The sequence below is a fragment of the Phacochoerus africanus genome, chromosome 10, assembly GCF_016906955.1.
Source record: "Phacochoerus africanus isolate WHEZ1 chromosome 10, ROS_Pafr_v1, whole genome shotgun sequence".
Taxonomy (NCBI): Eukaryota; Metazoa; Chordata; class Mammalia; order Artiodactyla; family Suidae; genus Phacochoerus; species Phacochoerus africanus.
Window position 1 is genome coordinate 92,952,300 of NC_062553.1, and position 15,091 is coordinate 92,967,390.

General features: G+C 31.3%; 1 protein-coding gene across 1 annotated transcript in view; it reads right to left on the reverse strand.

Moving 5' to 3' along the window:
* Window positions 1-615: 615 nt before the first annotated feature.
* PCDH10 (protocadherin 10) overlaps window positions 616-15,091 on the reverse strand; it is a 42,399-nt gene continuing 27,923 nt past the window's right edge. Inside the window, exon 5 of the mRNA XM_047799325.1 lies at window positions 616-2,091. Coding sequence (XP_047655281.1) covers window positions 2,072-2,091 — 20 coding nt within the window. The 3' untranslated portion in view covers window positions 616-2,071. The remainder of the gene's footprint in view (window positions 2,092-15,091) is intronic.

The following is a 15,091-nucleotide window of genomic DNA, read 5'->3' on the forward strand; positions in this document are numbered from 1 at the left end:
GTCCATCATTAAAATATTAATGTAGTAATGCCAAAGTTCGAGAAAATTTTACTGCTGCACCTATTGAACATATGTGCTTTTTGTGTCATATATGATGGATCAGCTTTATATATGTGTAAAAGGTGCCCAAAAGACTGAAACATTATACATATTATTTTGATATATAAACTGATTGAGGTTATGACATATTCTTATCTAATTTGATGTCAAATAAGTGATACCAAGATATCACTCAAATACACACATCAAGAACCTAGGGACATATGTATGCATTCTAATGTTAACAAAGAAAATATGTCCATCTGACATAAAATTGGGTGGAAAACATTCTTTATGTGTTTACTCTGTTATTTAATAACATAGCATGTCTAAATCCATCATTGAACATAAGACTAGTTAAAAATAAATGGAAGTATTTCAAATTCAGTCCATAATTTCGGTTGGGCAAACATTTAAATATGATGTTGAAGGAGTTTTTAGAGGGGAGCTGTGACAAATCTGGTTTTTGCTTAGAAGAATTATTTCACATTTTCTGATTTTTCCCTTTCTTAACTGTATTTCAACAAGCAATAAACAACTGTATAAAAAAAGGAAAATATGTAAAAGAAAGGAAAATGCATCGTACTGAATTTAATAACTAGCTCTGTTGACATAAAAATAAAAGGCAAACTTCACTTTTCAAGGCTGACTCATAAAGAATTTTCTCCTTAATAAAACACTGACTTCATTTAAGCTATAAAATTTTCACATATAATACTGAAACAGTAAGCTTCCATGTTTCTATCTCCAAATTTATTTAGTTTGTTTTAAATTTAGAGATCCTTTATCTCTTATAGTTGTTGTTTCCCAGTTCAGATATTTATGTATCTCTATATATTCATATAGAGTTATAAATAGATTTTATATGCATGTGTTATTAGAAGTCACAAAACTATGTAAAACAACATAAAATAAAATTCTGTGTGAGTTTTATGATTGAGGACTTCGTTTAAAATAGTAACTTTCAATTACATATTTTACACCACAAAATGTATTGACACCCAGTGTTTTTTTCTCTTTTTCTAACAACAAATACAGGTGAATTTATAGATTCTTTATAAAAGCTTAAATGATTCTAAGTTCAAAGCCATAGAAATAGAATCAAAATAATGTGGATTGTTAGGTATTTTGATAGTACATGTTCAGTGCTCCTTCGATAACATCGACAGCTTTATCTTTGGCATTGAAAATTCAGTACGAGTTCTTGACAAAATTTTGTAGCTTAGAGCTTCATTTTCTTTTAAACAAGGAAAAACAGGGTTGAAAAGAATATGAAAGCTGGGAGGAAACTATTAATGATTACTTTTTTCTTAATAAGTTTATCTTTGGGACCCTGAATTACCTTTTACTTTATTATATGATGTGGACTGTATGAATCCATTTAAAAACCAACTGAGTTGTACCACATTTTAGGAAAATTATATAATATAATATATATATTTTATATTTATTTAGAAGCTTTGAAATAGTACAGTAAACACTTTGCAACACGGTGTATAAACTACAGAATGTCTTTGATATTTTGTGGGTCTTTAGAATACAACATTTTTTATAACCCACGGGTGAAAAGAACATAATCACAATCTCTCTTGTAAAGTTGGAATAGTTTGGAGAACACTTGATCACACAAAAATAATATAAAACAGTCAAGTTTAAAACAGTGATATTGCATTTATAATGCACAAATTTCCTTTATCTTTATGACTGGCTTCTCGTGGTGAATATAAACATCTAAAGGGCTCAGTGACATTTGGAGAGAGAAAGATATATAGTGCTGTAAACAGGCACACACTGATCGGAGAGGCAAAATCAGTTGCCTAAAGTTTCTACAGTTCTGCACGTTTCAACTCATTTCTCAGGCCTGCTGAGAGCAATTAGGTCCTATAATTGGCCTTGATGACTCTGCCGGCAATCTAATACTCAGTTACACACAACTAACTGGATGGCCAAGATAATGGAGTTGAAAAGTTGATGCTTTTGTTGGTCGACTTTGTGCAAATCATGCTGCTTCAGGTAAGTCCTGTAGAATTGACTAGCATATCCTTTTCCGTGCTGTGAAAAAGAAAAAAAAAATACTCTAAGAAAAAGAGACTGATTTTTGGTGTTTAGAATTGCACGTTAATATAACAGAAGCCAAGACAGTAGAAACAAGTTGCATTCCTGTACCAGACTCACATAGTGGTAAAATATTTCAGTGTTACCTTGGTTTCTAACAGTCACAGTTATTCTGTTGTCTGGCTTTCTGAAAATGAAAATTTTGACATTTATACAAATCAGTTTTACATGGGAAGTGTGAACTTTATAGACTAACCACCAATTATGTAGAGATTAACTTTTTAAGTTATCTACAAAACAATCCCTACTTCACTATGCACAATCAGAATATGGGAAAAATTTGTCATCTTTACATGTCTAGAAATCTTTATAATATCTATGAATAACTGCTTATATATTTAATATATACTCTATATATTAAAACTATGTATAATAAAATGTTTATGTAGCTAAAAAAATTAAAGGATTCACATTTTCGAGGTTTATTTTATCTAATTTTTTAGAATTATATAAAAATCAGCCTTTTATAGCCTATAATTTTTTAAGGTAAATTTATCCCCCGAAAGGAATCAGTTTTCTCCTAAAGAAGAGACAGGTGAAGGGCAGAAATATATACTATTGAATTTGGTCCAGTCGTATAAAGGATATTGAATTATGAAGCAGAATGTTCAGATTCAATTACTCAGAATTTATTATTTTAAGTATCTTATTTATTATGATAAAGGATATTTCTTTACACTTATTCATTATATTCGTAATATTTGACCATGAGCACAATGAAAAGAGAAACTATCTCCTAAATCAGTATTTGACACATAAAAGATGTATAATAAAATTTTGCTAAAACTCAAGATCCTTGAATTGTGATTAAAAAACACATATGTGTATCTCATTAAAAAATAAGAACTACACTAAAGAGCATAATTAAATTTTTCAGTTGTTACTTTTTGTTTTTCACAAATGTAAAAATATGCTGATCAGTTTAGTTCCTCTCCTCTGATATCTCCACTCATTTCAGGTAGATTTTCTATTATGTATTTTTCTTAGTTTATTTTCTTAGATTCTCTTATTTATTTTACCTCACAAACTCAGTTTCTGATGAGACCACCAATTTCTTCATTAGTTCATCTTTTAGCAGACACATCAGTTAAAATTACAAAAGTCAAACACCACCGTCAACCAGAATTAAAGTGAAAATGAGTAGATACATCTTCTGTGTAGTAACCAGTACTGAAAATAATCAAAATATTTTAAATAGTATTATGAATGAGTTAGATACAGCAGGGGACTATATAGTAGTTATTATAACTTACCTGGTGAAAATGCTGCAAAGAGTATTCTACAAACAAACCGAAACTTCGTTCTTTTAAAAGTATCAAATCCTATTTTCCTGTGGCCTTGAATTCAGATTCTCTACATTGTGATAAACTTGACAAATATGAGTAATTTATATTTTGTTTCAACCAATCAGGATTTAAAATTCTTTAGCAAATTAAAATATTTAGCCATCATAGAAATTTGGGTTTATAAAATGAACTGGAAAAAATAATTACAGTGACAAAATAATGTATTGTCCAAACTGAAGAATTGTGTGACAGAGAGGGAGCACAATTAATAATTACACAAGATGTAACCTTGTGCTTTTCTGGACATCTCAGAAAATATCATAACCCTACAAATAATATTACTTTTTTGCAAAGTAAGTTGGAAATACTACTTACAGGTTGAAGTTTTTTCTTAAATGGCATTAATCAGATACCACTGATTTATAGGAAACCTCATTCTAGTAGTTTAGAAATAAAAGAAACGCAAAAGTGACCTACTTAACCTATAAACTAATTCATTAAATAAAAAAAGTGAATATACTAAAAAGCTACGTCTTAGTATAAATGCATAAATTAGTCAACCCATGTTTAAATCAGTAAAATATTTCTAATTATTAGGGTTAAAATATCCCTTATGAGAAAATATATTAGTATAGGTATTATATGTCCACTTGATTTAATTAGAGTACAAAACAAAATTGTGTTATTAAAATGGTTCACAGTTATATGGACACAGAAGTTTAGAATACATTATAGTCAATATCTGAAATATAAACAAAAAGCTTAAAAGGTATATTTTATTACTGCTTAGGGTTACATGTGTGCTGCTTTTATCTAAATTGCACCTATTCCAGTAGTTGTCTGAATAATATAATCACCTCTCATTAAACTGACCTCTCCCCATCTATTTGTTAATTCAGGAGTGCAAACCTGAATAGGGTAAGTGTAAGGGTGGAGATGGAAAGTCAGAACAAATTAGAATGGAGAAGGAATGTTCCCTCTATTTCAAAAGCTAATTTCCAAAATATCAAAGAGTGCTAGACAAAATAGAAAAAATAAAATATTGTATCATTACTAAAGTTCTAGTCATATACATTTTGTTTCAAGGCTCTTAAGAGGTGACTTTAAATACTGAATAATCATTATTTCGGGAGGGGCTGTATGGGTTAATGTTGGACAAGTAGCACACAAATATAAAAGAAAAATCAATGTTATTACATTTTAGAGTCTGTACCAAGGACAGTCATTTGACAGTGTTAACCATTATGGATATGCATTTGTTGAAGCATTTCAGGTTAGAAGGTAGGGGTCAAATACTTTGAATCTCTATACTTTCTGATGTATTCTGTATATGTTTTGGAATTTTCAAAGCATAGTTGAAGTTTTGCTTTTTTTTAACTAATTTTAACTAATTTTTAACTAACTTTAGTTTTTTTATAAACTAACTCATTTAGTAAAAAAAAAAAGCAAATATACTAAAAAGCGTTTCACAGAAGCATTGTTCCCTAGCTATTCATTGGCATGTGCAGGGACTTGGCCATCTGATATAAATGAAATATTTTATTTTCAGTCAAATCAAAAGTAATATGGAAAGGACTATTAGCATTCCTTTTTTAACTATATTTATTTATTCACTGTATTTATTCTTCACAGTGAATACTGGGAATGTTACATTTAAGGTGTTTACCTTACTACCTGAACTACAGATAAAAATTTGCTATTAATGGAGAAAAGTTTCAAATATCTAGCTTCTTAAAATTTAGCATATATATGTGTATATTTTCAGCATATATATATAATTTCAATGAAAGTTCTATGATCCATATTTTCCTTATATTGTAGAATACTGTTATTGCCTTTGATAATTTGTAAATTATATTAAACTGTGAAACATCTAAAAATTTTGGTGAATGACTTAAGAATGACTGTAACCATATATATTACAAAAATAATTGAAAAACATTACTGATATATTATTTATTCAACATATAATAGTTTAATAATAGTCTGGTGAAAAATAATTGTATGTAATATATTAAAATGACATGAATCATTTTGATAGTCACATTTCTCTACTTGCATAGCAGGAAGCATAATACCCTTTATACTTTATGACAATGTAAATCACAGAAGCTGAAGCAATAAATAAAGCTTGTGAAGTGATCTATTTCTGCACCTGAAAGAAAGAGCAGCCTTCAAATATCCCAGATGACAGAGACTCTCCACTGCAGTGAAAAACTCCTAGAGGCTGAGATCAGTAACCTACTATAGAGGGCATTCAAATGTTTAATGAGCCTCAGGATCAGGACACTTCTTTATGTATAAAGTGAACCTAGCATATGAGAGTTTAAGCCACTATCCCTTGTAGAAGTCAGAAGCACCTGCTCTCTGTTCCCTGTGTGAAAGCATAGCATAAACTGAAAGATCATTTAAAAGCAAGCCCCCATTAGAGATCTGTCCAGTTGAATAATCAGCTCTTTTAACTTTCCTCTGTCTTATTCTTGAATCATTTTTGAAGAATAACTTCAAAAATGTCTCTAAAGAATTTTCTTTTCTGTTTAACCCTAAAGTACAGAAATGAACATAGTTGTGTTAACTATTAAAAGTGGGTTGTTTCCTGAAAAAAAAAGTGTGTGTGTGTGTGTGTGTGTGTGTGTATTTCTGAGTCACTTTTCTATACAGCAGAAATTGACAGAACATTATAAATCAACTATAATAATAAATAAATAAGTAAAAATTGGGTTGCTTTTTGTCTTTTAACATAAAAATAATAAAGATTATAATTATAATAATATAATCTTTTCACTTGAACACTCTTATTTATGCTTTTATTTTAATACAGTTGATATTGTTCATATAGTAAATGTTCTCACAAAAAATTATAAAAATATTTTATTTTTTATTTATTTTTTCTCAATAAGAAAAAAATATTAGATTCATCCATCTGTAGTCTGATTAAACTTTGGCAATGAATATAAAGATATTATCTATAGTCCAAAATTAACACCCATTTGATTGAGCTGCAATTAGAAAGTCAGTTTGAACCCAACTCCTGAGCAAAGATTCAATATCCCCTTTTTTTTAATTTTTTTTAATCTTTTATTTATGTGTATATATTTTTCTACTGTACAGCATGGTGACTCAGTTACACTTACATGTATACATTCTTTTTTCTCATCTTACATGTTCCATCATAAGTGACTAGACAGAGTTCCCAGAGCTACGCAGCAGTATTGCATTGCTAATCCATCCCCAAGGCAACATTCTGCATCTATTTACCCCAAGCTCCCAGTCCCCTCCAGTCCCTTCTCTTCCCTCTTGGCAAGCACAAGTCTATTCTCCAAGTCCAAGATTTTCTTTTCTGTGGAAAGTTTCCTTTGTGTGGTATATTATAGACATTTTTCATATAATAAATGTTCTCCTCACAAAAAACTATACAAATATTTTAAATTAAATATGTATAGTTTAAAAAAACTGATTACATGCTACAAATACCACAGGCCTTCTACTAGTATAATATTATTGTCTTTCTGTCTAATAATAACAGCTCAATGCAGCATAAACTTAAAATCTTATATTTCACAAGGTTCACATCATTGTTGTGTTAATTTTTTTTTCTTTGCATCAATCAGTATGCTTCTCCTAGCTTGACATAGTTGAGAGATTACACAATATATCTAGAAAGTAAGAGTTCATTTGGAGGAAGTATATACTTGATTAATCTTTTAGAAAGGAAACTTTTAAAAATAAATGACTCAATCCTACAGACCACTCATTCAAGAAATACATAGTAAAGCCAAGTGTTTATTTTTAGTGTAGTATATATAGGTATGCAATGCTTACATGTAATTTGCAATTAATAAATGTCTATTAAATTAAAAGATAAAGCCATGAGTATTTTAAGAGATAAGGCAGCAAGTGTTTTGCGGATGGACTAGAAATGTACATCAGTGAATAGGTAAAGTGGATCATTTCTAAGACAGGAGACAATCATGGAACATAATATCCTCTTCATAGACATTCTAGCTCTAGCATCTCTGATACCCTTAAATAGTCGCCATCTTGCCTAAGGATCTAGATACCAATCGCTATATTTTAGTTGCAGCAGAGATTGTATATGAATTTGAGGCCATGTAAGAAAAATGAATTGGACTTCATTTTCTCACCAAGAACAGAGTGTGCAAAGAAGCAATTAATTTCATAAGCCAGAGGTTACCCTTGAGATCAAGAAGAACTGATGTGCTGTGAAAAGCCCTGAATTTACCCTACCTGTGAAAATTTCAAATTGCTCAGAGCTTTTATTTATTTATTTATTTATTTTTGTCTTTTTAGGCCCACACCCTCTGCATATGGAAGTTCCCAGGCTAAGAATGGAATCTGAGCTGCAGCTGCCAGCCTATACCACAGCAAAGCAAGATCTAAGCCGCATCTGTGATCTACACTGCAGCTCTCGGCAACCCCAGATCCTAAACCCACTGAGCAGGGCCAGGGATAGAACCCCCATCCTCATGGGATACTACTCAGGTTTGTTACCCTGAGCCACAACGGAAACTCCAGGAGCTTATTTTTTAAAATGCATTTTGTTGTTAACTAAAAGACTTAGCCTTGAAAATAGGGGCTTTTATTTGTTCTTAGGTAGAGTCAACAGGTATGACAGAACATGACCCATACATAGCTTTATATTGAGGAAATGAGTCTGCCGAAACACTATGAGTTTCTTCTAGATAGAGGAGCCATAGTCTATGTACTTATGGGTGTTTGTGTGTATGCGAGTATGTGTAATTTAAAACTACCTCCTTACTAAGGCAATAATAAATTTAAAATGGTTCACAAGGAAATATCTACTCTATGGGTTACTCAGCTGTGTCAACTACCATTAATACAGGGTAGGTGTAATTATTGGAATTCAATTTTGTTTTGTTTAAAAATGTTTATCTCGGAGTTCCCGTCGTGGCGCAGTGGTTAACGAATCCGACTTGGAACCATGAGGTTGCGGGTTCGATCCCTGCCCTTGCTCAGTGGGTTAACGATCTGGCATTGCCTGAGCTGTGGTGTAGGTCGCAGACGTGGCTCGGATCCTGTGTTGCTGTGGCTCTGGTGTAGGCCGGAGGATACAGCTCCGATTAGACCCCTAGCCTGGGAACCTTCATATGCCACAGGAGCGGCCCAAGAAATAGCAAAAAAAAAAAAAGTTTAATTAATTATATTAACTAAGAGTGCTTTGAAATCTACAGCAAAACCAGTGATAATATATTAACTCCTTTAATTAGATAATCGGCTTTACTTTCATTATCTGAATTGATTTAAGCAAGATATCTAAAAACAGTGATAATCATTTAGAAACAAGAATTGTCAATATTCTAAATACATGATTCCTAAAAATCTAAATGCTAAACAAATAAACTTTTATATTAAAATATTCGCTAAAAAACTTACAACGTACTTGCATAGAATTTTATAGATTGGATGGATGTTTTCCAAACTTATCAAGAAATGTAAAAAATCATGCCTTGTAAGCTTACCAAAATTTTCCTGAGGGAGAAAAAAATAACAGGAAATGACCCTACCCAAAACATTTTGGCCACTATCTGGGCTCTCTTTGACAAACAAAACTCCTCAATTGTATCTTAAAATCAAGCCCTGAAGACTGAATTACTTTTTAACAATTAGTATATATTTAGGGAGTTCCCATCATGGTGCAGTGGAAACGAATCTGACTAGGAACCATGAGGTTGCTGGTTTGATCCCTGGCCCTCGCTCAATGAGTTAAGGATCCAGCGTTGCCATGAGCTGTGGCGTAGATCTCAGATGCAGTTCGGATCCTGCGTTGCTGTGGCTCTGGTGCAGGCCCGCAGCAACAGCTCTGATTAGACCCCTAGCCTGGGAATCTCCATATGCTGAGGGTGAGGCCCTCAAAAGACAAAAGACAGAAAAATAAAATAATAGTATATATTTAGGAAATGGAATTCTAACATATATTGCTCTCTATGTTTGTAATAACACTGAAAAATTTCGGGAATACTTTATCTACTGGATTTTCTACTTAAAACAGGGAAAACTTGATTTGTTCCACAACTATTTGAAAATTACATTCTTTACATGGCAATAAAGATGTACCTTTGAAATTTCTTTTGAAGACAATCCACTTGATTATGTGTTACTTTAATAATGACAAAAGAACTTTCATTTAGCTTAGATAAATGCCATTATTATGTGTATCTAAATTCTAACAAGATATCCATATACTTCTTTAAAAAATAAACAATTCTTTTTTTTCCTTTGAGAATTATGAAGCTGATAATATTTACTCACATTTAGATACTTGTATTTCAAGTAGTTTCCTTCAAAACAACATTATAAGGAGATCGCATTAGTTACTTCCCTGTAAGGTTGAAATTAGCATTAATTTTCCAAGTAGCATGGAAATTTCCTGAATGGAATTGATTATTCCTCTAAGTATAGGGATGCTATACCTGTATAGACCTATTTTGCAGCAAACAACATCACTATCACAATATTAAACCAACTACGAGTGACATATACAACTTCATCTTTTATATAAAAATCAAGAAGAAATTCCAGCAATGAAAAAAATGGTAAAACCCTAAGAATAAATATTTAAGATTTTATTTAAAACATATATAGCTGTAAAAAATATAGCCATGTATCTAATTTATTAACCACTAGCAATCTATTTAAACAGGGATAAGATTTAAAAATAATTTAACAAACACCTAAAAAATAATTAATTAACGTCTTAGATATCTTAGCCATGAAAATAAGTGGAAAATCTGGGCTGGTAAATGAAATACTAATCATACAATTTTTACAAGATTATTTTTAAAAAATGAGACACACAACACACATGACTTAGAAACTGTGTAAAGTATGGCTGTTGCATTAATATACCTGATGATCTGACTTCCCCTAATATAATTCAGTTGCATCTATGTCAAAACAAACAGAAGATTAATAATAGCAATTGTGGGCTCATAAGGGGGTTGAAATGCCAACACATTGTAAACTGAAAGCTAACTACCAATTTTCTGTGTTTAGAAAAACTTCCTCAATGTAAAAAGTTTACATTCCTAAACTTTAGGAATTCCTAAACAGGTTAGCAATCCAAGACCTTAGCCTTCAATAACTCCTTGAGCAGGGTTGCCAGATGAAATACAAGGTGTCCAGCTACACTTGAATTTCAGACAAACAATGAATAGTTAGTATATACACCCCAGAAAATATTTGGGTGTCATGTGTTTTTATTCACTAAATCTGGCAATCCTATACTGAGGGCATCAGCAACATGATACCACAGATGATACTAATTACCACCAAGGAGAATGTTTTGCTGTGTTTCCTAGAGAAATACTGCACTATATTCTCTAATTATTTTTTAGCACTGTAGTTCATGTAACAAATTTTGTACATATATCCATCTAAAATGATTGTAAAATTAAGATGTCAGAATTTAAAACATTTATATATTATAAAAGTCATATATATAGGGCTATATATTATTATAGATGAATGCAATCTTAATCATCATTTAACTTGTTTGTATTATGATTAAATTATAACCTTGATTTTGAGTGAAATCTTTGTTTTTGTGAGACAGATATAGCATCTTTGATAAAATCTTCTTTCTTCTTTGCATAATAAACATAATTTTGAATTATTCTAAAATTTAAGTATACATTCTAATTTTAGTTCTATTCTAGAAACTAATTAAACTACCTCCTTCTTGGCCTTTCAAGTTAATCTAGCATTAGATAATTAGAGATTTAAAACCTGTATATCCAGTATCTTGGGATAGACCATGTTGGAAGATAATATAAGAAAAAGAATGTGTGTGTATATATATATATATATATATAATATTACTGAGTCACTTTGCTGTAAAGCAGAAATTAGTACAACTTTGTAATAAACTATGCTTTAATAAAAATAAAAAATTAATAATAATAAAAACACTAATAAGCATTAATCAAATTCAGCTTTAAAAATATTACAAAAATACTAATTGTTAAAATAAGATTACATCATGCTTATTAAACATTACAATCATTTAGTTATGTTCTAACTAAACGACAAGATTTAAATCCTTAAACAGTTATATTACATTCCTAAATTTTGTGTTTGATTAGGGTTCATCTTAATTACTGCAAATATTTAACCACCTAGTGAGGTAAATAAAAATCATATTATACACTTACTGTCTATGAAAAGCATCAACAAATCTAGGAAAAAGTTCAAATTTTAAATAATCAGCCTTTGTTAAGGCCAGTAGAGATTTTGGTTAAAAACGTATTGACTATGTACATTTATATATAACCTACCTATATCATTATTAAAATATAATGGAAGTACAAACCTACCTATACTACCTATGTGACTCATAATAAAGTTCTTGCAGAACAAAGTCAAATTTTTGCATCCATGTTTTAAAAAAAGCATCTGAAATACTCATCAGTTGCCACAATGCCATAAAGAAAAAATATCTGAAAATAACTCATGCAATAATGATAAGTAATAATACCAAAAGACTTAAAAACTGTTAACATGAAAACCCAGAAACCTAAGGGAAAGCCAGATTAAATTGCCTCTAACCATAGCCATCTTGAGCTGTCAACAATTTCCTCCTCATATTCAATATATCTACAATGGGTCTCTCTTCATGTCCATGTATAAGATTAACTTATATTTACTTATTGTTTATGATATGTATGTGACAGACAATTGAAAAAATAGACTAGTGAAATTAGTAGTTGATGATATTGAAATATGAGGACTAAGGAGTTTTTAAAGAGAAAGTGATCAATCAGAACAGAAAAAAAAGAGCGAGCTAGTTCTAGTATAAGTAAGGACAGAATAAAAGAATATGAAGGTTGAAAGATGATGGAATGTGAGTAGTAAAAAAAAAAAAAAAGAAATCCAGGGTAGTATATGTCAGGAGTGGAAATATTTAGGTTTTGGAGGGTTGTTTGTTGCTTTACCATTCAGAGATAACTATAATTATATTAATTTATGAAAATCAGGAAGACGCCTGGTTAACTAAGGAGGAAAAAATGCACTTGCCACATTGGATTCAGGATGTTTCATTTACTGATTCACTGATGTAGTCTAAAATGCATTTATGGGTGTTTGGTTCAGACAAGGTTCTGGGACCTGAGATTCTAAAATGAATACACATGGACTCTTCTCTAAAAGATCTAACAGACAGTGGGCTAATGACTCTTTTATAGGAGATTTAAAAAACACTAATTACATAGAATATGAGAATTATAAGAAGAAAGCACACATCTCTTTGCTTGGGAAGGCGTCTCATTAAAGGTAGAAGAAGTTGAGTCTTGATTGATGAGTAGGAGATAGCCAAGCAGATGCAGTGGGAGTGGTTTTGCAAATGAGAAAGCATTCCAGAAGGAGAATGGAATGTGTCAATGTACAAGAGCCTGGGGAAAACGGTGTATCAAGAGGCTGATAATCAGTGAATGGCATAAAGAAAAAACGTAGGCAGGGTTTAAATAAAATACTTTTAAACCTATTAAAAATGTGAATGTTATTGCAGCTGAAATGGAAAGCTCTTAAAATTTTAAGGAGGACTTTAAATATTAAAGTCAAATGTCTATAAATATAAATAAATTCTCTACTTATTTGACAGAAGAAGCCAGACATAAAAGTAGAGGGCTTTTCATTAATTTTGGTGAATTAGGAAGAAAGGACTGGGTTTGGGGAATGCAAAAGAAAGATGCCTGTGTCTTCTTACAGAGCCCTGTTGAGGATCCAGGCTTTATACTTTACATATCTGGAAATAGTTTGCAATCCATCTTCCTAAGTCTTCCAAAACTGACTAAGTGTTCTGCAGTCAAAACGACTGCCTGGATGTTTTGTGGCTGAAAACTCGATTCTAAGGATAATTGTGACAGAAAAAAAGCTGTGATATGAGTTGCTCAAAGAAGTGATTCTATCCCACTTTATCAAGACTCAGGTTGCGTCAGCGGAAATAAAAAGCAGTAGGCTGCATGGGACATTTCCCCACAAATTTTAACAAAGAAAAACAGGCATGTAATGATCACAGGCTAAATATTATATTCACTTCATGAGATTTATATGCGATTTATGTAAGATTTATATATGTCTTTTTTTTTTTAATAAAATACTACCTCGGGCTTTATTCCTTTGCAAGGAGACACTCACCCTAGGTCTGCAACTCACAGAAATGGTGAAGAGACAAGGACAATTTTAATCATGGCATTTAAAATAATATATTTAAAGTGATTAAAGGTCACCAATATTTGATCAAATCTTTCTTATCCAAAAGTAATTCCTGTTGTATTTTAATCTACTAGTATTTGAAGGTATCATCTTTCCTTATTTCTACTTTACAATGCTAAAAATTTTAATTTAAAAAAAACATACTTGTTTTTTACACTGTCTCACAATTAATTGTGAGATTGGGGATACATTTTTTTTCCCAATCAACCAGTCTCAAAACTTGACAACTATCCTTGATAAGTACTTTTCTCACCTTTTATTATTACACTTAGATTTCTGATACTTTAGGTGGTTTTTATTTTATTTTATTTATTTTATTTTTCCAAAATATCTCTAACTCCTTCATTTTCATTCTCTATCCAGCTCTTATTTATGCAAAGTTTGACAACTGCAGTAACACTCTGCTGGTTAAACAAAAATAAAAATACAACCCTATACAACGAACCCTTACCAACTTTCTGAACAGAGTGCAGTTTCTTTAGCCTGGGAGTCAAGTTGGTTACAAGTGCTTATTCTAGAATCAGATGGTCTCAAAAACAAAAATGTGGTTCTCCCTCACATGCCAACAGATACAATCAGATGGTTCTCCAAATCTCTTTTTCTTAATTTTATAATCTGTAAAATGGGAACAGGAAGAATACCTATTTCATTTGGTAATTCTAAGGTTTAAAATGCATTAGTATCTAAAAAGTTTTTAAGGGTTTCCCATTGTGGTGCAGCAGAAACAAATGTGACTAGGAACCATGAGGTTGTGGGTTCAATCCCTGGCCTTGCTCAGTGGGTTAAGGATCTGGCGTTGCCGTGAGATGTGGTATAGGTCACAGATGTGACTCAGATCTGATGTTGCTGCAGCTGTGGTGTAGGCCTGCAGCTGAGCTCCGATTAGACCCCTAACCTAGCTCCATATGCCACGGGTGTGGCCCTAAAAAGCAATAAATAAATGAAAAGTTCTTAGAATAATACCAGGCATATAGTAAGTGCTCCAATATTAGCCCCAAAGTAGACTTCTGTAAGTCCTTTTTTGATTACATTCTGGGGGATCTTTCCCAAAGATAACCAAAGCCATTTTCTTCTAGTAAAATAAATATCTTATTCATCTGTTAATGAGACAAGAAATTTAAAACAACATAGAATCATTGAAAACCAGTGCATTACAAGAAGAGAGACAATACATTTGACATCGTAGTATAACTCACAGATACGTTAAGTGAAAAAAAAATTAAATCTGTTTTAAGATTTCTTCTTTCCATAGTTGGGAAACAACACCATTAAATACAGGAAATTCCACTACTTTATAAAAAAAAAAGGAGAATTTTTAAATTTTCATTTAAGACACAAAAACATAAGAAGTAAGCACATATGATGCATGCAATGGCACTGGAACTTAGTTGTTAGGCCTC